Below are 21,898 nucleotides of genomic sequence, written 5' to 3'. Positions count from 1 at the left end.
GGAGCAGATTGCCATTTCCTTCTCCCGGAAATCTACCCAACCCAGGGATTGAACCCACATCTCCTGCATTGGCAGGCAGAGTCTTTACCACTGAGCCACCAGGGAGGACCCCCTGTTTTTTGTAGCTCCTGTGAACTGAAGTCTTTTTCTCCTCTGGCTGCCTTTACAAATGTCTCTCTCTGTGTGTAGTTCTTAGTAGTTTGATTTTAATGCTGCTACATGCAGTTTCTCTGTATTTGTCCTACTTGAGATATATTGCAGTTTGGGGATCTGTAGGCTAATGTCTTTCATTTTATCTATAAACATTTGTATATGTATCTGTCTGTGTATGTAAGCTAAACATGAATTTATTTTGATGTCCCCACCTCTACTCCACGACCACAAGGATCATTCTGCCCCCTCTCCTTGTTTATCTGTAACTCCTCTTGCAGCATTGATGCACCTGGCCTTCTGTTATTTACTTGCCTACTTATTCATTTCCAACATACTCATATCATGGTTTCAGAATTGTTAACGTGTATTCCCATGGGGGAGAACTTTATCAACTAGAGCGCAGTGCTGCATACAGCTCTTTTGCCTTCAGTCTTGTGGAATCTACTCATTTCCAAGGTGAGTGAGCTCAGCATGTTGTGCCCCCACCCCTTTCAGTGAGGTTACTGCACTCACTGTGATATATTTAAATTCTCATGCTGCACTTCATCCTGGGGTCTCATGACCTTCTAAATGGTCTTTTTAAAATTTATATACATCAGTGTTTACACTCTCTGGTATAAAGTTCTGTGGGGTTTTGCAAGTGTTTAATGTGTCATACCCACCATTACAGTAGTAGAAGGAATAGTTTCACTGCCCTAAATTTCCCTGTGCTTCACCTCTCCTGCATCCACCAGTACCACCTCTACTTCATACCTTCCACCAAATCCCTAGCAATTATTGTTTACTTTCTCTATAGCTTTATTTTCCTGGAATGTCATATAATTGGAATCAATGTATGTAGCTTTTTCAATCTGGCTTCTTTCACTTAGCAATATACAACAAGATTCATTCACATCTTTTTGTGACTTGATAGCTTTTTCCTTTTTATTGCTGAATGAAAATTCCATTCAATAAATATAATGCAAGTTATTCATTATCCTATTGAAGGACATCAGGGTTGCTTCTAGGTTTTTTGAAGTTATAGATAAAGCTGCTGTAAATATTCACATTTAGGTTTTTGCATAGACATAAGTTTTGAAGTCAGTTCTGTAGCCACCTAGGAGTGGAAGTGCTGGTCATGTTGTAAGACTGTGGTTTTATAAGAAACTGGCAAACTGTCTTCTAAGACAACAGTTCCAACTGTAGCATTTTTCATCCCCACCAGCAATGAGTGAGCGTTCCCAGTACTCTGTACCCTCACTAGCAGTTGATATCATCAGTTGCTTATTTTGTCCATTCAAATAGGTCTGTTATGCTACCTCACTGTTGTTTTAATATACATTCCCTAGTGAAAAATGATGTTAAGCATCTTTTCATATGTTTGCTTTTCAACTGTATATTTTCTTTGGTTAGGTGTCTTCATATCTTTTATGTTCTCTTACTTTTGAGTTTTAAGCGTTCTTTGTAACTTTTGGATACCAGTGTTTCATCAAATATGTGTTTGCAAATATTTTCTCTCAGTTTGTGGCTCTTATTTTCATTCTTAGCAAGACTTTCACAGAGCAGAAGTTTTTCACTTTAATTCTTAAGTCTCAGTTTAATTCTTTAAGTCTCACCTGTCAAGTATTTTCTTTCCTGGATCACAGTTTGTGTCCTATTTTAAAGGTCATCGCCAAGTTCATGTAAGATTTTCTCCTGTCTACTTCAAGAAATGCTAAAACTGTGTATATTATATTTATCTCTGGTTCATTTTGAGTTAATTTTTGTGTAAAGCATAAGACCTGTGTCTAATTTTTTTGGTTTGTTTTTGTATTTGAACGTCCAGTTGTTCATTTTGAAACACTTACTGAATGGCTATACTTTCTCCATTGAATTGCCTTTGTGCCTCTGTCAAATGTCAGTTGACTATATTTGTGTGGGTTCATTTCTGGATCCTCTATTTTGTTGCATTGATCTTTATACCAGAGCGTGTATACTATACAGGGTCTTTTCCAATGAGTCGGCTCTTCACATCAGGTGGCCAAAGTATTGGAGCTTCAGCTTCAGCATCAGTCCTTCCAATGAATATTCAGGTTGGAGTTCCTTTAGGATTGACTGGTTTGATCTCCTTGCAGTCCAAGAGACTCCCAAGATTCTTCTCCAACACCACAGTTCAAAAGCATCAATTCTTCAGTGCTCAGCTTTCTTTATAGTCCAACTCTCACATCCATGTATGACTACTGGAAAAACCATAGCTTTGATTATATGAACCTTTGTCAGCAAAGAAATGTCTCTGCTTTTTAATACACTGTCTAGGTTTGTCATAGCTTTTCTTCCAAGGAACAAGCATTTTTTTTTAACAAGCATCTTTTAATTTCGTGGCTGTAGTCACCATCCACAGTGATTTTGGAGCCCAAGAAAATAAAATCTGTCACTGTTTCCAATTTTTCCCCATCTATTTGCCATGAAGTGATGGGACTGGATGCCATGATCTTCGTTTTTTGAATGTTGAGGGGTTTTTTTTTCTTTTTTTTTTTTTCATTTATTTTTATTAGTTGGAGGCTAATTACTTTACCATATTGTAGTGGTTTTTGTCATACATTGACATGAATTAGCCATGGATTTACATGTATTCCCCATCCCGATCCCCCCTCCCACCTCCCTCTCGACCCGATCCCTTTGACTCTTCCCAGTGCACCAGGTCCGAGCACTTGTCTCATGCATCCAACCTGGGCTGGTGATCTGTTTCACCCTAGATAATATACATGTTTCGATGCTGTTCTCTCGAAACATCGCACCCTCGCCTTCTCCCACGGAGTCCAAAAGTCTGTTCTATACATCTGTGTCTCTTTTTCTGTTTTGCATATAGGGTTATCGTTACCATCTTTCTAAATTCCATATATATGTGTTAGTATACTGTAATGGTCTTTATCTTTCTGGCTTACTTCACTCTGTATAATGGGCTCCAGTTTCATCCATCTCATTAGAACTGATTCAAATGAATTCTTTTTAATGGATGAGTAATATTCCATGGTGTATATGTACCACAGCTTCCTTATCCATTCATCTGCTGATGGGCATCTAGGTTGCTTCCACGTCCTGGCTATTATAAACAGTCCTGCGATGAACATTGGGGTGCACATATCTCTTTCAGATCTGGTTTCCTCGGTGTGTATGCCCAGAAGTGGGATTGCTGGGTCATATGGCAGTTCTATTTCCAGTTTTTTAAGAAATCTCCACACTGTTCTCCATAGCCGCTGTACTAGTTTGCATTCCCACCAACAGTGTAAGAGGGTTCCCTTTTCTCCACACCCTCTCCAGCATTTATTGCTTGTAGACTTTTGGATAGCAGCCATCCTGACTGGTGTGTAATGGTACCTCATTGTGGTTTTGATTTGCATTTCTCTGATAATGAGTGATGTTGAGCATCTTTTCATGTGTTTTTTAGCCATCTGTATGTCTTCCTTGGAGAAATGTCTGTTTAGTTCTTTGGCCCATTTTTTGATTGGGTCATTTATTTTTCTGGAGTTGAGCTGGAGGAGTTGCTTGTATATTTTTGAGATTAATCCTTTGTCTGTTGCTTTGTTTGCTATTATTTTCTCCCAATCTGAGGGCTGTCTTTTCACCTTGCTTATAGTTTCCTTTGTTGTGCAAAAGCTTTTAAGTTTCATTAGGTCCCATTTGTTTATTTTTGCTTTTGTTTCTAATATTCTGGGATGTGGGTCGTAGAGGATCCTGCTGTAATTTATGTTGGAGAGTGTTTTGCCTATGTTCTCCTCTAGGAGTTTTATAGCTTCTGGTCTTACATTTAGATCTTTAATCCATTTTGAGTTTATTTTTGTGTATGGTGTTAGAAGAACGTTTCATTCTTTTACAGGTGGTTGACCAGTTTTCCCAGCACCACTTGTTAAAGAGGTTATCTTTTTTCCATTGTATATCCTTGCCTCCTTTGTCGAAGATAAGGTGACCATAGGTTCATGGATTTATCTCTGGGTTTTCTATTCTGTTCCATTGATCTATATTTCTGTCTTTGTGCCAGTACCATACTGTCTTGATGACTGTAGCTTTGTAGTATAGTCTGAAGTCAGGCAAGTTGATTCCTCCAGTTCCATTCTTCTTTCTCAAGATTACTTTGGCTATTCGAGGTTTTTTGTATTTCCATATAAATTGTGAAATTATTTGTTCCAGTTCTGTGAAAAATACCGTTGGTAGCTTGATAGGGATTGCACTGAATCTATAGATTGCTTTGGGTAGTATAGCCATTTTGACAATATTGATTCTTCCAATCCATGAACACGGTATCTTTCTCCATCTGTTTGTGTCCTCTTTGATTTCTTTCATCAGTGATTTATAGTTTTCTATGTATAAGTCTTTTGTTTCTTTAGGTAGATATACTCTTAAGTATTTTATTCTTTTTGTTGCAATGGTGAATGGTATTGTTTCCTTAATTTCTCTTTCTGTTTTCTCATTGTTAGTGTATAGGAATGCAAGAGATTTCTGTGTGTTAACTTTATATCCTGCAACTTTGCTATATTTGTTGATTAGCTCTAGTAATTTTCTGGTAGAGTCTTTAGGGTTTTCTATGTAGAGGATCATGTCATCTGCAAACAGAGAGAGTTTCACTTCTTCTTTTCCTATCTAGATTCCTTTTACTGTTTCCGCCCTGATTACTGTGGCCAACACTTCCAAAACTATGTTGAATAGTAGTGGTGAGAGTGGGCACCCTTGTCTTGTTCCTGATTTTAGGGGAAACGCTTTCAATTTTTCACCATTGAGGGTAATGCTTGCTGTGGGTTTGTCATATATAGCTTTTATTATGTTGAGGTATGTTCCTTCTATTCCTGTTTTCTGGAGAGTTTTAATCATAAATGGATGTTGAATTTTGTCAAAGGCTTTTTCTCCATCTATTGAGATAATCATATGGTTTTTATCTTTCAATTTGTTAGTGTGGTGTATTACATTGATTGATTTGTGGATATTAAAGAATCCTTGCATTCCTGGGATAAAGCCCACTTGGTCATGGTGTATGCTTTTTTTAATATGTTGTTGGATTCTGTTTGCTAGAATTTTGTTAAGGACTTTTGCATCTATGTTCATCAGTGATATTGGCCTGTAGTTTTCTTTTTTTGTGGCATCTTTGTCTGGTTTTGGAATTAGTGTGATGGTGGCCTCATAGAATGAGTTTGGAAGTTTACCTTCTTCTGCAATTTTCTGGAAGAGTTTGAGTAAGATAGGTGTTAGCTCTTCTCTATATTTTTGGTAGAATTCCGCTGTGAAGCCATCTGGTCCTGGGCTTTTGTTTGCTGGAAGATTTCTGATTACAGTTTCGATTTCCTTGCTTGTGATGGGTTTGTTAAGATCTTCTATTTCTTCCTGGTTCAGTTTTGGAAAGTTATACTTCTCTAAGCACTTGTCCATTTCTTCCAAGTTGTCCATTTTATTGGCATAGAGCTGCTGGTAGTAGTCTCTTATGATTCTTTGTATTTCAGTGTTGTCTGTTGTGATCTCTCCATTTTTGTTTCTAATTTTGTTAATTTGGTTCTTCTCCCTTTGTTTCTTAATGAGTCTTGCTAATGGTTTGTCAATTTTGTTTATTTTTTCAAAAGACCAGCTTTTAGCTTTGTTGATTTTTGCTATGGTCTCTTTAGTTTCTTTTGCATTTATTTCTGCCCTAATTTTTAAGATTTCTTTCCTTCTACTAACCCTGGGGTTCTTCATTTCTTCCTTCTCTAGTTGCTTTAGGTGTAGAGTTAGGTTATTTATTTGACTTTTTTCTTGTTTCTTGAGGTAGGCCTGTAATGCTATGAATCTTCCCCTTAGCACTGCTTTTACAGTGTCCCATAGGTTTTGGGTTGTTGTGTTTTCATTTTTATTCATTTCTATGCATATTTCGATTTCTTTTTTGATTTCTTCTATGATTTGTTGGTTATTCAGAAGCGTGTTGTTTAGCCTCCATATGTTTGAATTTTTAATAATTTTTTTTCCTGTAATTGAGATCTAATCTTACTGCACTGTGGTCAGAAAAGATGACTGGAATGATTTCAGTTTTTTTGAATTTACCAAGACTAGATTTATGGCCCAGGATGTGATCTATTCTGGAGAAGGTTCCGTGTGCACTTGAGAAAAAGGTGAAGTTGATTGTTTTGGGGTGAAACGTCCTATAGATGTCAATAAGGTCTAGCTGGTCTATTGTGTCCTTTAAAGTTTGTGTTTCCTTGTTAATTTTCTGTTTAGTGGATCTATCCATAGTTGTGAGTGGCATATTAAAGTCTCCCACTATTATTGTGTTACTATTAATTTCCTCTTTCATACTCGTTAGCATTTGCCTTACATATTGTGGTGCTCCTATGTTGGGTGCATATATATTTATAATTGTTATATCTTCTTCTTGGATTGATCCTTTGATCATTATGTAGTGTCCTTCTTTGTCTCTTTTCACAGCCTTTATTTGAAAGTCTCTTTTATCTGATATAAGTATTGCGACTCCTGTTTTCTTTTGGTCTCCATTTGCGTGAAATATTTTTTTCCAGCCCTTCACTTTCAGTCTGTATGTGTCCCTTGTTTTGAGGTGGATCTCTTATAGACAGCATATATAGGGGTCTTGCTTTTGTATCCATTCAGCCAGCCTTTGTCTTTTGGTTGGGGCATTCAACCCATTTACATTTAAGGTAATTATTGATAGGTATGGTCCCGTTGCCATTTACTTTGTTGTTTGGGGTTCACGTTTATACAACCTTTCTGTGTTTCCTGTCTAGAGAAGATCCTTTAGCATTTGTTGAAGAGCTGGTTTGGTGGTGCTGAATTCTCTCAGCTTTTGCTTGTCTGTAAAGCTTTTGAGTTCTCCTTCATATCTGAATGAGATCCTTGCTGGGTACAGTAATCTAGGTTGTAGGTTATTCTCTTTCATTACTCTAAGTATGTCCTGCCATTCCCTTCTGGCCTGAAGGGTTTCTATTGCTAGATCAGCTGTTATCCTTATGGGAATCCCTTTGTGTGTTATTTTTTGTTTCTCTCTTGCTGCTTTTAAAATTGTTCTTTGTGTTTGATCTTTGTTAATTTGATTAATATGTGTCTTGGGGTGTTTCGCCTTGGGTTTATCCTGTTTGGGACTCTCTGGGTTTCTTGGACTTGGGTGGCTATTTCCTTCCCCATTTTAGGGAAGTTTTCAGCTATTATCTCCTCGAGTAACTTCTCATGGCCTTTCTTTTGTCTTCTTCTTCTGGGACTCCTATGATTCGAATGTTGGGGCGTTTCACATTGTCCCAGAGATCCCTGAGGTTGTCCTCATTTCTTTTGATTCTTTTTTCTTTTTTCCTCTCTGCTTCATTTATTTCCACCATTTTATCTTCTACCTCACTTATCCTATCTTCCGTCTCCGTTATTCTACTCATGGTTCCCTCCAGAGTGATTTTGATCTCATTTATTGCATTATTCATTTTTAATTGACTTTTTTATTTCTTCTAGGTCCCTGCTAAACATTTCTTGCATCTTCTCAATCTTTGTCTCCAGGCTATTGAATGTTGAGTTTTAAGCCAGCTTTTTCACTCTCCTCTTTCACCCTCATCAAGAGGCTCTTTAGTTCCTCTTCACTTTCTGCCATTAGAGATATCATCTGCACATTTGAGGTTGTTGATATTTCTCCAAGCAATCTTTATTCCAGCTTGTGATTCATCCAGCCTGGCATTTTGCATGATGTACTCTGCATAGAAGTTAAATAAGTTAAATAACTCTGATATCTGTCCACCAACAAATCCACTTTGGGCTTTTGTTTATTTTCTTGGTTATGGGTCACATTTGCCTGCTTCCTCATGGGGGAGGATTTCTCCCAGCTTTCCTGCCCTGGCCCTGCCTTCATCTGCATCACTGCAGTGCATCAGGGGAGCCCTGAGAAAGAAACAGAGCCTTATGACAGGGGCTCCTTGGAACCCAGTATCCCTCCCACCAGCCCAAGGGCAGGTGCACACCAGTCATGTCCAACTCTCTGGGACTCCATGGACTGTAGCCCGCCAGGCTCCTCTGTCTGTGAGATTTTTCAGGCAAGAATACTGGAGTGGGTTGCCATTTCCTTCTCCAGGAGATCTTCCTGACCCAGGGATCAAAACTGCATCTCTCGTGTTTCCTGCTTTGCAGGTGGATTCTCTACCCAGCAGGTGCAAAGGCCTTGTTACCAATCCTTCCACTCTAGGAGGCATGATCCTCCTCCTGCCCCTCCCCCTGCCCCAGGCAAAGGTGAAATAGCCACAGGTCCCTCTGGTCCTGGGAGAGCTTGGCTCTTTGTGGAATTCATTTGGGTTTCTTTAGGTCTTCAGCTCTCTGCTGCTTTCTAAAATTCTCATGTCGCTTCTCCAGCTTGCTGTCCTTATTCAGGTGGGAGCCACAATCCACGCCCTAATCAGAAGCAAAGGCCTCTTCATCCCTGTCCTCCCTGCCACCCCCAACTCACCACTGTCTCTTTGGCCAGAGCTCAGATAACTAGTCCACTCTTCCACAAAGGCATGGCCTTTGGAAGCCCTGTGGGTTTTTGCAACTGGCCCATGCCCATGGGGCAGACAGATGTCGCACCCACTCAGCACTGCATTTCTGTTTCTTATCTGTGAGACTGTCCTCCTCATCTCCAAAGCTCAGATTTGCTTTTAAACTGTTTGCCTCAATCTACGTATCACTTATCTCCTGTTTCCACTGAACCAGGGGCCCCTTAAGGGCAGGGCTTGTGCGGGCCTTAGATCTGATTCTCCGGGGTCCAGCACCAGGGCTGGTTGATAGTATTAACACAAGTTGGACTCACGGACAAAGAAACAGATGGCAGGGAAACTTCTCTCCCTACCCCTATCCCAGATCACAGCCCCCAGGAGACACCAGCATGTCCAGGGCCTCCTGCACCCCCCCTAGTTGTAGTGCTCACAGCTTTGACCTGGACAAGGCCCTCCGTGTGTGTCTCTGGTGGGGAAGGTGGCCAGGGCTGGTGGGCACTCTCCCTGGACCTGATCAACCCCCTCCTGCCACTGGCCTGTCCTTCTCACAACCCCTTCAGGCCGATGCTGACCAAGCAGTGGTCCCTCCCACGCAGTAGACAAATGATGGAGGGCAGCTTTGCACTCTCAGCTGCCAGTAAAAGTGGTGGAGCTGGAGCTGAGGGTGTGGAGAGTGGGTCAGGAAGTTACCCACCGCCCCCCCCCCAGAGGACATCCTTTCACCCTAAAGGAGTGCATTGTCCCTGCCTTAGCAGACTCCAGAAGCTGCCCACCCTGACCTGGGTGAGGACCATGATCCCCCGGTCAAGGAGGATGTCAGAAGGCACTTCATTAGGGGAAGAGGTCCTGCCTCAGGACCCCTACGGGTCCGGCAGTGGGAGGGGGGCACCAGGCAGGTGGGCCCAGAGAGAGAGGCTGGCAAGCCAGGGGAGCCCCGCCCCCTCCACTCAAATTTGAGTTCTGCTGGGGCCCTTGTCTCAGTTGACTGATGACCTGCCCTCATTACAGTGGGCAGGGGCCACCACCCCACGCACGATTCCGCCCCCCACTGCAGCAGGAGAATGCCTGTACTGCCCCGGACAGGCCCTACCACCCCAGAGCTGAGTGCTGTGTTTCTCCCCAGGGAAGCGGCTGCCACTCTTTTCTAGCCGGCTTTGCTTCTCCAAGGAAGAGAAGAACACTGTAAAACGAGCACCCCGAGGTAGCCCTGCCTCCCCTCTCAACACGGGGAGGGGGCTAGGAATCTGCATCCCCATGGGCCAAGCCACCAGCAAGGGCCGGGGAGCCTATAGCCAGGCCGGGTTCCACAGCAAGCTGGACTGTGCAGCAGGAGGGTGGTCCTGCCCAGGACACAGTGTCCGGGAGGCGGGGGGAGGCAGTGGTAAGGATGCAGTCATGAGCACCTGCTAGATGCAGGATGTTTCCCCAAGCCTGGGGACCGGCAGGAGTCACACTGCAGCCCTACTGGGAGCTGCTCCACGAACATGGCCAGATGGTGGGGGTTGAGAGTAGGGAGAGAGTAGGGGCTTGCAGCGACAGGGCAGCACAAGCAGACTGCCTGGAGGAGGTGACAGCTCATGGGTGGGAGATGGCTGGGCCCACAGGGTGGAGGGCACCACGTCCGGCTTCAGCCCTCAGAGGGGGCTCAGAGAGTATAAAGGGGCTCCAGGGTCACTGCAGGGGTCAAGCCAGAATGAGCTTACCCTCACTTAAGGCCAAGGCCTGGGCAACCCGAGGAGGATGCCCTCAGGGCCCTGGCTGGGCCACATGGGGGTGGGATGACTTTAAAGCTTGACCCTGCCCACTTCAGCCGTCCCCACCCCATGGGTGCCCCGCCCACCCCTGCCTGCCCCACTGGCACCTGACCGTCCTCATCCAGCACTCACGCTCATCGCTCCTTACCTGCAGACATCAAAACCCCCAAGGACAAAGTCGAGACCTGCACCACCCCTGGCTGCGTGATGGCAGGTAAGCCCGCCTCCCTGCCGAGCATTGCCCCGGGTAGGGGGGTGGCAGTGATGGTGGTGTAGGCACTGCCCAAGGCCAGGAGGAGCCACACACACACATACATACACACATATATACCCATGCACATACCCACACATATACACATACACCCATATATACACGTATACACACACACACACACACACACACACGGTGCTGGGCTGGTGGGCAGACCCGGCTGTGAACATAAGCAGGAACTCCTCTGCGGGTGTCTCACCCACTGTGCTGCCCAGGAAGCCGCTCCCTGCCCACTGAGGCCCTTGTGACCACAGCGAAGCGAGCACAGGGACCCCACATGCTCTTTTTCGCATTTACAGAAAGAAGATCACACACACACACTCTCTCTCTCGAGTTTTCTCCCAGGAATTCATCTTAAAATTGGGTGCCACGTGTAGCTATTTGCAGATAAAACACAGTGAAAATGGCACAAAGAAACACTAGTGTAAAAACTCCGAAATGTGATTCTTCGGACCACACTGGGGCCATAGAGAGACCCGTGTAGTGCTGCCTCCTGCAAGGTCCCAGCCACGTAAAGCAGAAGGTGAGGGAGGGTCCTGGGTGAGGGTCCAGCCTGGCCAGCCCGGCTGAAAGCATCCCACCACTGTCCCTGCCACTTGGGGTTCTGGGGGCAAAGACAGCCCTCCAACAGGAAATGAAGCCCTGTGGTGGATGACAGCCACCATTCCGCACGGACACAGTGACCCATTACAGGGCTCTGGGGCAGGGCCAGCGTCGAGCACTTGCTGCAAGCCAGGTGGGCCCAGACCACCAGCATTGCAGATTTGCAGATGTGGAAGGAGAGGATAAGAGCGGTCACAGGGGTCCGAGGTTGTGTGGCTGATAACTGGGGTCCCTAGAGCTGGGGGCTTCCCTGGTGGCTCAGACGGTAAAGAATCCGCCAGCAATGCGGGAGACCTGGGTTCAATTCCTGGATTGGGAAGATCCCCTGGAGAAGGAAATGGCAACCCACTCCAGTGTTCTTGTCTGGAGAATCCCATGGACAGAGGATCCTGGGGGCTACAGTCCATGGAATCGCAAAGAGTCAGACACAACTAAGCGACTAACACACACTAGAGCTGGAGCCCCTGCTTCCAACCACCCTGAGGTCCCAGGGTGACTAATGCTCCCGAGGGCACTTGGCTGTGACTGAATATCTGACTGCCCATCGGGCCATCCACACCGGGTCCCCCCTCTCCCTCTGCACCCTCTGGGGACGAACAGCTGCCAGGATCCTCCAGAACATGGACCCGTCCATGGAGCCATGTGACGACTTCTACCAGTACGCATGCGGGGGCTGGCTGCGGCGCCACGTGATCCCTGAGACCAACTCACGCTACAGCGTCTTCGACATCCTTCGGGACGAGCTGGAGATCATCCTCAAAGGTGAGCACAGCCTCCACCACAGGGAGCAGGGGGACAGCCAGCAGAGCCCTCCTCACCCAACGGGCTGGGGAGAGGGAGTTCCTTGGGAGGAAGCCTCACCCTGGGCTGGGACTTTGACCCTCCCCCCCGCCACCAGCAGTCACCTGAGGCCTCTGTTTGGCTTCTCTGCACGCAGCGGTGCTGGAGAACTCCACCACCAAGGACCGGCCGGCCGTGCAGAAGGCCAAGGTGCTCTACCGCTCCTGCATGAACGAGAGTAAGTGGCCAATGGGGCCTCCCTGCCAGGACCCTGTTCTAGGACCCCACGGCCCTTGGCAGAGCAAGGGACAGGGCACCACTCCAAACTCACCTGGGGGGACCATGCACCCCCACTGCCTGACCATAGGGTCCAGGCTTCCTGTGAGCCTGGGTTGACTGCCAGCTACCCAGAACCAGCTCACACCCTGACCCTTGTGGGCGACACATCTTCAGGCAGGAGGGAGATGGTGAGGGATGCATGTGTGTGCATAGCTGCGAATGTATGTCTACTATGTGTGTGCTTGTGTATATATGCATGTGTAGGAATGTGTGTGTATATGTTTGAATGTGTATTGGTGTATGTATGTCTGTGTATTTATGCATTTGTGTGCATGTGTGTACATATATATGTGGATATGTGTAGTGTGTGTCTGTGTATATGTGTGCATGTTCTATATACATATGCATATATATGTCTTTTTGTGTATAGGCATATGTGTTTGTGTGTGTCTTTGTATGCTTGTGTGTATATGTGTATGTGTCTTTGTGTGTGTGTGTGTGTATTTATATGTGTCTGTGTGTCTGTGTGACTTGTGTGTATATGTGTATGCCTGTGTGTATGTTGGGGGGGTATTGGGGGATTTCCCGAGGCGCTGGTCCCTATTAAAAGGATTCATACACTTGGGCCCCTCGGGCCACCTGCCTTGGGGCTTTCAAGCCTAGCTCATGCTTTTGGCTGCTCTGGGGACAGCTCCTCGGTGCCAGGGTTCAAGGCTGGCTGTTTCCCCGAGGTCTCTGGGAGGAGGGCTTGTTGCTGGTGTACCTGAGTGGGACTTGTGGGGACCCCAGCATTATCTGGGTGTCTCTTTGCAACTCCTGGCTGGTGCACTCCCTCCTCCCCATGGAAACAAGAGGTCACCTGATCTGGTCTGGCTGGCACCTGCCAGGTGAAGGAGGTGTCCTGGGTTCCCACATGTATAGAGTTTCTGACCTGAGAGACCAAATATCCAAAAGGACAATGCCAGACTGAGTATAGAAGTACAGGTGGGACCCACGGCCTGCAGTCTGGTGGCCAGTCCATCACCTGTGGGATCCAGCCCAGCAAGCCGGTGACTCTTGTCACAACTGGCCTGAGACTGCCAGGACTCCCTAAGTTTTGAACCTGCTCTCAGCTTGGGACCCAAGAAAGCAAACCCAGTGTGCCCTCACCAGCCACGTGGGATACCATACTTCTCACTCCCCCAGGCCCTGGCCCCCCTCCCCCTGGACCACTCCCCCACCAGCCGGTTCTCAAGCCCGTCCAGATCAAGTGATTGGCCAGTCCCTCCCCACCCCGAAGCTTCTGCTTACTCCACAGGCCTCTCTGTTCCCACTTACACTGATTCTTGACCCAGGTTCTCCCAAACTTCCTGAACCACCACACTGGGAGGTTGTATGTCAAGCTCTGTCAGCAGTTCAGCCACTCGATGCTGGGACTGGAGGGCTCGAGGGCTTCCCCACCGTCGAGTTGGTCCCCCACCTCTGCCCAGAGTGCTGCCTGGGCCTCTTGAGTTCCACCTGCTCTGGGTCACAGACCCCAATACCCTTGTCCTGGTAGCACCTTGGCTTTCATCAACCCTGGGCCCCTCCCCGCCTGTGTCCCGTCTCTGCTCTTTCCAGGGCCCCACATGTCCCACTCTGCAGTCTGTGTAGGGAGGGTCAGACTTAGTGTTGGGCATCAGCATACCTGGGTGTGCAGCAGGTGTCACACACATACACACCCCTCGGGCATCAGGTGAGTGACCGCTCCCTCCCCTTTCAGGTGAGATAGAGAAGCGAGACTCACAGCCCCTGCTGAATATCCTGGAGGTGGTGGGAGGCTGGCCAGTGGCCATGGACAAGTGGAACAAGAGCGTAGGTAAGGCAGGGCAGGTGGCCCTGGGCCTGGGGCTCCTTGGAGCCGAGGCCTTCTAGGCCTGAGCTGGGCAGTGTGTAGCAGCTGCTAGTGGGCTCTGGCCAGCCGGTCCCTTCCAGCTCCACAGAGTGGCATCCCTTCCAGAGCCCTAAGGAGAGACCCAGGGCTCCAGCTTTCAGTGCAGGCTCTGCTTCCCGCACTGTTGTTCCCTGTGGACAATGTGGGGAAGGGAGACCCCAACCCCCCTCCAAGGCCCACTGGTGTGCTTGCTGCCACAAGCCAGGGTCCCCAACACCCCCGAGTTCTGGGATTCCCCATCAGACGAGGGGCTGGGCTAGACCCCAAGGCCGGCGGGTCTCCAGCATGAGGCGCTGACCCTCAGGCCCCCAGTGGGAGCTGGAACAGCAGCTGGCCGTGATGAACGCACAGTTCAACCGGCGGGTGCTCATCGACCTCTTCATCTGGAACGACGACCAGAACTCCAGCCGGCACATCATCTACGTACGAGCCAGGGGGGCGGGGAGGCGGGGCTCCGCAGGGCCGGGTGGGCCTGGTGTGCTCCGGGGCCCTACGCTCATCCACACCTGCAGCACAGGGGACTGGTGCCGACCATCTGGGTTTCTGGGACCCAGGTCCTGACCAGGAGTAAGCCCATGTGCCGAGCTGGTCTTCAGGACTCTCTGTCCAGGCCTTTGGCACCAGCTCAGAAAGTCTGACCTCAGAGAGCTACCACTGGCCACAGTAAGAAGGCCACAGAGGACCCGTGTGGAATGTGCGCTCACTTTGGGGGGCGGGAGAGGGTGCCTAAGGCCCTGCAGGTAGACCTACCCTCAGCCCGCCCGCAGGCCAGCCCAGGGCAGGAGCTGGGGCTGGTGCCTGCATGCACTCCACATGGAGCTCAGGTTTCTGCCGGGCACAGTCTGGGGGAGGGGCGAAGCTGGGGACCTAGCTCCTTGCCCAGGTTCCCACACTCTGTCTGCAGATAGACCAACCCACCCTGGGCATGCCGTCCCGAGAGTACTACTTCAAGGAGGGCAACAACCAGAAGGTGAGTCAGGGGCTGCCTGATGCTAGAGCAGCCCCATACCCCCGGCACTTTCCTGCCTGCCCCCTCCACTCCGGGTGCCCCCTGCATGTCACTTGAGGGCCCCCTGAGGCCCAGCTCCCTGTGTGTCTGCCCCACCCTTGTCCCACAGCTAGCCTTTGTAGGCACCTGCATCGCTCAATCCCGGTGCTGAGGGCTAGACATGCAGACTTGGACACCTGCCTTTGTCACTGTTGCAGGGGTGCCCCTGGACCCCTGGAGCCAGGCTTGGCAATCAGCTCAGCCCTGCAGCCCTGAGGGGCACACCCTGCCCGCCCCCTTGCCAGGGCAGGACTAGAGTCCATGCGGCCAGCTCAGGGCCTGTAGAGATCTGAACACAGCCACCAACTAGGCCCTAAGTCTGCTCCCTGAGCTCTCGTGCTTGTGCACACAGGAGGAGAGAAATGGGGAACCAAATAGTGGCGAGGACAGGGCCAGCGAGGGGAAGAGGGGGAAGTTGGAGAGGAAAGACTGGGAGTGGGCTGGAAGGCAGGAGGTGACATGACCCATGACCCGGAAGCAATATGGTGGGCCTCCTGCAAGAGGCAGGCTGTGAGCTAGGCTGTGAAGGATGGGACCAGCCAAGAGAAAGGACAAGGGTGACCAAAAGCAGGACCTGTGGATGAGCTGTGGGGTGGGAGATCAGACCAAGGAACCCAGCTCAGAGCAGCAGGGGCTGGAGTATGTGGATGGGCTCACACCTGGCAGCCAGGGAGCAGAGCCTACCAACACTAGCATGTGGGCACTAGCCCAGCCTGACACCAGGCAACTGGGAGGAGGAGGCCTCTGTTGTTCCCGCCCACAGATGATGGGCCACAAAGAAGGCGGGTCCAAGACAGGCACACGTCCTCAGGACTGATTCCCGGTGCCCAGCTGTAGCCAACCTGGCTGGGGCAGCCCCCCTGAACCCTGGGCCTTTTCCAGCACCTACTGTGTGCCCCGCACTTCCCATGTGGCCATGCAGTCCTCTGGATTAGGTCTCAGGCCCTGGTCACACACCGGAGGGATGGAGCGGGAAGCCCGGCCCTGAGTGCCTGATGCAGGTCACATAGGCACCATCCACACAGAGCTCGCAGCCCCCCACCCAGGCTTGGTGGAGAGCCCCAGCACTGAGGGCGCTGTTCTGGGAGGCACAAGCCGTCTGCAATGCCTGTCCGGGTGAGCGCCTGAGGGCTGCTCTCTGTCATATGCCCACCCCACCCCCACAGAGAGCACCATGGGGGCCAAGGCGGCCGAGGCCACCAGACTTTGTCCTGCATCCTTTGGCCCAGGTACGGGAAGCTTACCTGCAGTTCATGGTGTCGGTGGCCACGATGCTGCGGGCGGACTTGAACCTCCCCGAGAACAACAACCTGGTGCAGGAAGACATGGCCCAGGTGCTGGAGCTGGAGACACAGCTGGCCAACGTGAGGCCGTGCCCCGGGCAGGGAGGTGCGGGGGGACTGGCCGGCCATGCTGGCCCCTGTGACCACCCGCCCTTCTGCAGGCCACGGCCCCCCAGGAGGAGCGCCATGACGTCACTGCCCTGTACCACAGGATGGACCTGGAGCAGCTCCAGAACAGGTTCGGTCTGAAGGTGAGCCACGCCCCCGCCTGCGTGCCTCTCCTCTTAGCCTTGATACACACCCCCAAGAGGGGCCGTGGGATGCCCCCCCACATATGTCCCCCAAGAGGGGCCATACACCCCCTCAAGAGGGGCCATGGGACCCCTAGATACACCCAACAGGGATACTTCCACACCAGGACAGTCTAAACCTCAAGACACCCCCCGAGAGGGGCCCTGGGACCCCTAGATACCCACCTCGAGAGGGGCCATGGGACCCCTAGGTACACCCAACAGGGCTACTTCCACACCAGGACAGTCTAAACCTCAAGACACCCCCTGAAAGGGGCCATGGGGCCCCCCAGATACACTCCCTTAAGAGGAGCCATGAGACCCCTAGATACATGGCCCCCTGAGAGGGGCTGTGGAACCAGTCACTCAACAGGGACACCTTCACACTGGGACAACAGACATCAGCTGGCTGTCTGTGGATGGGGGGGCTACCCTCCCATGAGGTGGCTGCTGCAACATCCCCAGTTTTCTGAGCAGGAAACAGCCTGGTAGGGGTTGTGGACTCACCTGGCTGATTCGTGCAGACCCCCACCTGGGGCTTTCTGTCCCCAGGCCCAGCTCAGGACCCCCACTGTGGCCAGACCCTCCAATCCTACCCTCCCCACTGGCCAAGCTTCATGCTCAGCGCCAGGGGCTGGGGAGAGGCAGCCCAGCCTAGGAATTGGACCCTAGGTCGGTATTGGACCCTTCCCCACCCCCCACCCACCCACAGCCTGCTCTGACCACCCTGAGCAGTCAGAGGGGCCTCCCCCAGTGGGAGGAGGGACAGGAAAGCCATTCTAGCCATTGCCAACTGAAGGCAGCATTGCCAACTGAAGGCAGCAACTGAGGCCCAAGTCAGAGGGAGGAGGGTGCAGCTGGGAACAGAACCAAGTCAGCAAGAGAAAGGCAGAAGCAGAAAGCTCCTTCCTTTGCCAGAAAACCTGAGTGTCTGGAGCCACAGAACATGAGGGGACTCAGGGAACAAGAGAGGAGGACTTGGGGAACAAGACAGGACTCAGGAGAGGCCCCGCCCAGGGCTCTGCACCTGGTGCTCTAGAAGGCCCCATGGCACCCAATCCTACTCTTCCTTCCCCACTCTCAGCCATGGCCTGCTGTGACACCCCTCACCCACAACCCACTCCCCAGCGGGCACTTTCGTGGCCAGCCCTGCTCTGGCACTGGCTCCATCCATGAACAAAGAAGGCAGCCCCTGCCTGGAGCTCAGGTCAGGAAAAAGAGAGGTGGCCTACAGAGTATGTCAGAGGGCCAGCAAGGTGGAGACAAAGGTATAGTGCGTGCTGAGGTCCTGAGGCCAGGGCTGCGGGATGTCTGGAAGTAAGTGGAGACCAACGGGGAGGGGTATACCGTGTTGGGCCTCTGGGGCCATTCTGAAGGCTCCAGCTGTGATGGGACAGGACTTGGCTCACAAAGAGGACCTGGCTGCTGAGGGCATAGGTAGGGGACCGAGGGCCAGAAGCAGAGAGACAGCTCAGGAGGCTGATGCACAACCCAGACAGGTGGCAGCCTGGGACCAATGGCAGCAGAAGTGCTGAGAGACCTGGATTGTGGGTTAATTTGGAAAGGAGATGGGGCAGGACTTGCAAATGGACTCAACATGGGAAGTGAGAGGAAGGGAACTCAAGATGGCCCGAAGTTGCCCAGGAGACAGCCCTGGAACAGCAGGGGGCATATCCAGGAACCCAGAGCTCAGAATGTCTGGATGATAATGGGCTTATAAAGCTTATAACTGTCACGTGTGAGCATATCCACATAGCCCCCATCCTGCCCTCCGCCTGAAACAGTGCCACCTGCTTCTCCCACCACACGCTCATACCAGTTGCCTTGTTCTACGTTCCCTGGACGAGTCGACATCTCACCTCACTGGGGCAGCAGCGACCTCCCACTTGTCCTGATCACTGCATGATCGATTCTAAGAACACACAACAGTTTGTGCGTCTCTTCTACTCTTGCTGCACCTCTGGGCCAGTTCCAGTTCTGGACTTTTCTGAGTGATGTTGCTGCACTCATTTCTTGCATGTCTTTTAGCACACACACGCAAGCATCTCTGCCAGGCATCCACCCAGGGGTAGGACACAGGTCATTCCAAAGCCTCATACCCATTTACACTCTCCAACAGGAGTGAAACGCTCCCTCTGTTGCTTGGGTGTGCCCATTCCTTCCATCTTAGCCAGTCTAGGGATGTGCTGTGGAATTCTGTCTGGGTTGGATTTGATGTTCCCTGAACTACTCCACACCATCTGGCCAGCAATGACCCCCTTTTCCTAAGTGTCTGTTCAAGTCTCTTCCCACCTCTGCCTTCTCACTGGTTTTTAGCTCTTTATAGACACTGGATGTGATCGCCCAGTCAGTTTTTGTGTATCAAATGTCCTCTCCAATGGGCAGCCTGATATTTTACTCTCATACTGGTTATTTTTTATTAAGGAGGTTTAAAACAGTCCAGCTTATTAACTTATTAAAGTTGGATGGATACTGTATCTATGTCTAGTATTCTTTGCATTCTGCTTAAGAAATCTTTGCCTGTCCAGGTCATTTAGGTCAAAGTCTACCTTGAGCTGATTTATTTTACTTATTTATTTCTTTTTGGTTGTTTTGGGTCTTCGTTGCTTTGAGCAGGCTTTCTCCAGTTGCAGGGAGTGGGGGCTGCTCTTCGTTGCAGTGCATGGGCTTCTCATTGCAGTGGCTTCTCTTGCTGCAAAGCACAGGCTTTAGGCTTGCAGGCTTCAGTAGTTGCAGCATGAGTTTAGTAGTTGCGGTGCATGGGCTTAGTTGCTCCACAGTGTGTGAAATCTTCCCAGACCAGGGATCGAACTCATGTCCCCTGCACTGGCAGGATTCGTGTCCGACTCTTTGCAACCCCAAGGACTGTAGCTCTTCTGTCCATGGAATTCTCCAGGCAAGAATACTGGAGTGGGTTGCCATTGCCTTCTTCAGGGAATCTTCCTGACCCAGGGATCAAACCCAGGTCTCCCTCACTGCAGGCAGATTCTTTACCATCTGAGCCACCAGGAAACCCACCTTCTCCACCAGAATACTCTGGTAGGGGTGGGTTTCTTGGATGCCTAAGAACTATGTCTCCCGTTCTTTCTCCCCATCCCTCTGTCCCCAGGGATTTAACTGGACTCTCTTTATACAATCCGTGCTATCCTCTGTCAAAATCAATCTGCTACCTGATGAAGAAGTGGTGGTCTATGGCATCCCCTACCTCCAGAATCTTGAAGGCATCATCGATGTCTACTCACCCAGGTAGGGCCAAGGAAGGCCCCAAGAGGCCTCAGCATCTTTCCCCCGCTCTCTCCTCCTCCTTAACAGCTCCTCCTCTCAGGAAAGGACCCAATAAAGCATCACTCTGAGGCATGAGGGACACAATGGGGGTAAATGCTCGTGGCCAATAGAACCTTACATTAGAGACGCGAACCCCTCCTTGAGGCATCCAGGGGCAGGCAGGATGTATGTGGGGGTCATCTTGGATGTTTCCCCCACCACCCTGAATGCCCTGCTTGGTGTGGAGCCTGCTGTCCAAGGGCTGGAAACCTCATCCTCTCCCTGGGCAAGCACCACCCACCTGTTCCATCTGTTTCCCTGTGCCTCCTGACCTAGGACCATGCAGAACTACCTGATTTGGCGCCTGGTGCTGGACCGTATCAGCAGCCTGAGCCAGAGGTTTAAGGAAGCACGTGCAAGCTACCGCAAGGTGAGTGACACCCCGCCCCCATGGCTCTCCCCGTACACCGAAACTGGCCTGCCACTTGTCCCTTTATGACACTGACCACCTGCCGTGGGCCAAGCACCAAAGTCCACCCTGGGGTCAGAGCCACGATGGAGGCTGACGAGGCACTGGTCCTCTTGGGCCAGCTGAACAAACCTTGATCTGCTCTTTAAAACCAGCAAGTAAGATGCAAAGGGAGGGGATGAGGGCAGGGAGGGCCTCTCCATGTAGGCAGTAGAGACCTTCGGCAAGATGACCCAGGCATGAAAAGACCGCGGCCAGATTCCCCAGGAGAGAAATAGCCAGTACAGAGGTCTTGGGACAGCAACCCCAGGGTCACATGGGGGAAGGAGGGAGATGAGGTGGGGGACCGGCAATTGTGGGCCAGAGCAGCTCTCAGGTTCCACAGGCACTGGGGGTGTTAAGAGTGGTAGCCAGGTTGGGGCAGCCAAGCTGGAGACGCTAGCAGCCAAGCTGGGGAAGAGAGTGGAGCCCGAAGCTCAGTGGAGAGAGGCTGAGTCAGAGTGCTTTGAGGTCAGGAGACCCTACAGCCCTGAAGCGTGGGGCCAAATGCGGGGCCAGAGCTCCAGGCTGGCCGGGACTCGGAGCCGGAAATCTGACAGGGGAAACGTTTCCATCTTGTGCTCTGTGTCCCAGGGACAGCAAACATTCTCACCATCACTTTGGAAACTGGAAAAATATAGTCAGGCAGTTCCTTGGTGGCTTAGATGGTAAAGAATCTGCCCGCAATGCGGGATACCCAGGTTCAGTCCCTGGGTCAGGAAGATTCCCCTGGAGAAGGGAATGGCAACCCACTCCAGTATTTTTGCCAGGAGAATCCCATGGCCAGAGGAGACTGGTGGGCTGTGCCCTGTGTCCCCGAGGACCACAAGCATTCTCATCGTCACTTTGGAGATGGGAAAACGGAGCCCCAGGCAGCTGGTGGCTCACAGTTGAGCTAGACAAGGCCCCCAAGGTCAACGCCACCCTGTGCTTCGGGTGGGGCTGGACTCCTGGAGAGCAAATAATCAGGCCATGGACAGGGAACAAGGAGGACCCCCAGCCTCCATGGGCCAGCCTGGGCCGGGAGCCCTACCCTCCAAGCCACACACCCTGTCTTCCCACCCATGGGGGTCAGGGTTCAAAGGGAGTGTCTGAGTTTTTCCATGTACCCCACTGGTCCCTGGACACCCTGGGGCCGAGGCCAAGGGAGTAGGTGTTGGCAAATATGATGACGACGTGAACCATGCCAGGCACTCTATGGCACGACGGTGGAGGAGGTTCGCTGGCGGGAGTGCGTCAGCTACGTCAACAGCAACATGGAGAGCGCCCTGGGCTCGCTCTACGTCAAGGAGGCCTTCCCCGGTGACAGCAAGGACGTGGTGGG

The 21,898-nt window shown here is 50.6% G+C and overlaps 1 protein-coding gene across 4 annotated transcripts in view; it reads left to right on the top strand.

Annotated features, from left to right (window-relative positions):
• MMEL1 (membrane metalloendopeptidase like 1) overlaps positions 1 to 21,898 on the top strand; it is a 37,550-nt gene that overhangs the window by 10,562 nt on the left and 5,090 nt on the right. For 2 of the 4 annotated variants that reach the window (XM_070474164.1, XM_070474166.1), the window contains 12 exons: positions 9,706 to 9,783; positions 10,491 to 10,550; positions 11,811 to 11,972; positions 12,148 to 12,228; positions 14,011 to 14,106; positions 14,486 to 14,604; positions 15,086 to 15,151; positions 16,459 to 16,593; positions 16,674 to 16,763; positions 19,912 to 20,048; positions 20,403 to 20,496; positions 21,765 to 21,893. In XM_070474164.1, coding sequence (XP_070330265.1) covers positions 9,706 to 9,783; positions 10,491 to 10,550; positions 11,811 to 11,972; positions 12,148 to 12,228; positions 14,011 to 14,106; positions 14,486 to 14,604; positions 15,086 to 15,151; positions 16,459 to 16,593; positions 16,674 to 16,763; positions 19,912 to 20,048; positions 20,403 to 20,496; positions 21,765 to 21,893 — 1,247 coding nt within the window. The remainder of the gene's footprint in view (positions 1 to 9,705; positions 9,784 to 10,490; positions 10,551 to 11,810; positions 11,973 to 12,147; positions 12,229 to 14,010; positions 14,107 to 14,485; positions 14,605 to 15,085; positions 15,152 to 16,458; positions 16,594 to 16,673; positions 16,764 to 19,911; positions 20,049 to 20,402; positions 20,497 to 21,764; positions 21,894 to 21,898) is intronic. The other 2 variants (XM_070474165.1, XM_070474167.1) reach the window with 2 other exon arrangements.

Source organism: Odocoileus virginianus, chromosome 11 (assembly GCF_023699985.2).
Source record: "Odocoileus virginianus isolate 20LAN1187 ecotype Illinois chromosome 11, Ovbor_1.2, whole genome shotgun sequence".
NCBI classification, from domain to species: Eukaryota; Metazoa; Chordata; class Mammalia; order Artiodactyla; family Cervidae; genus Odocoileus; species Odocoileus virginianus.
The sequence above is the reverse complement of the archived record's forward strand: the minus strand, read 5'-3'. Positions and strand labels throughout refer to the sequence as shown.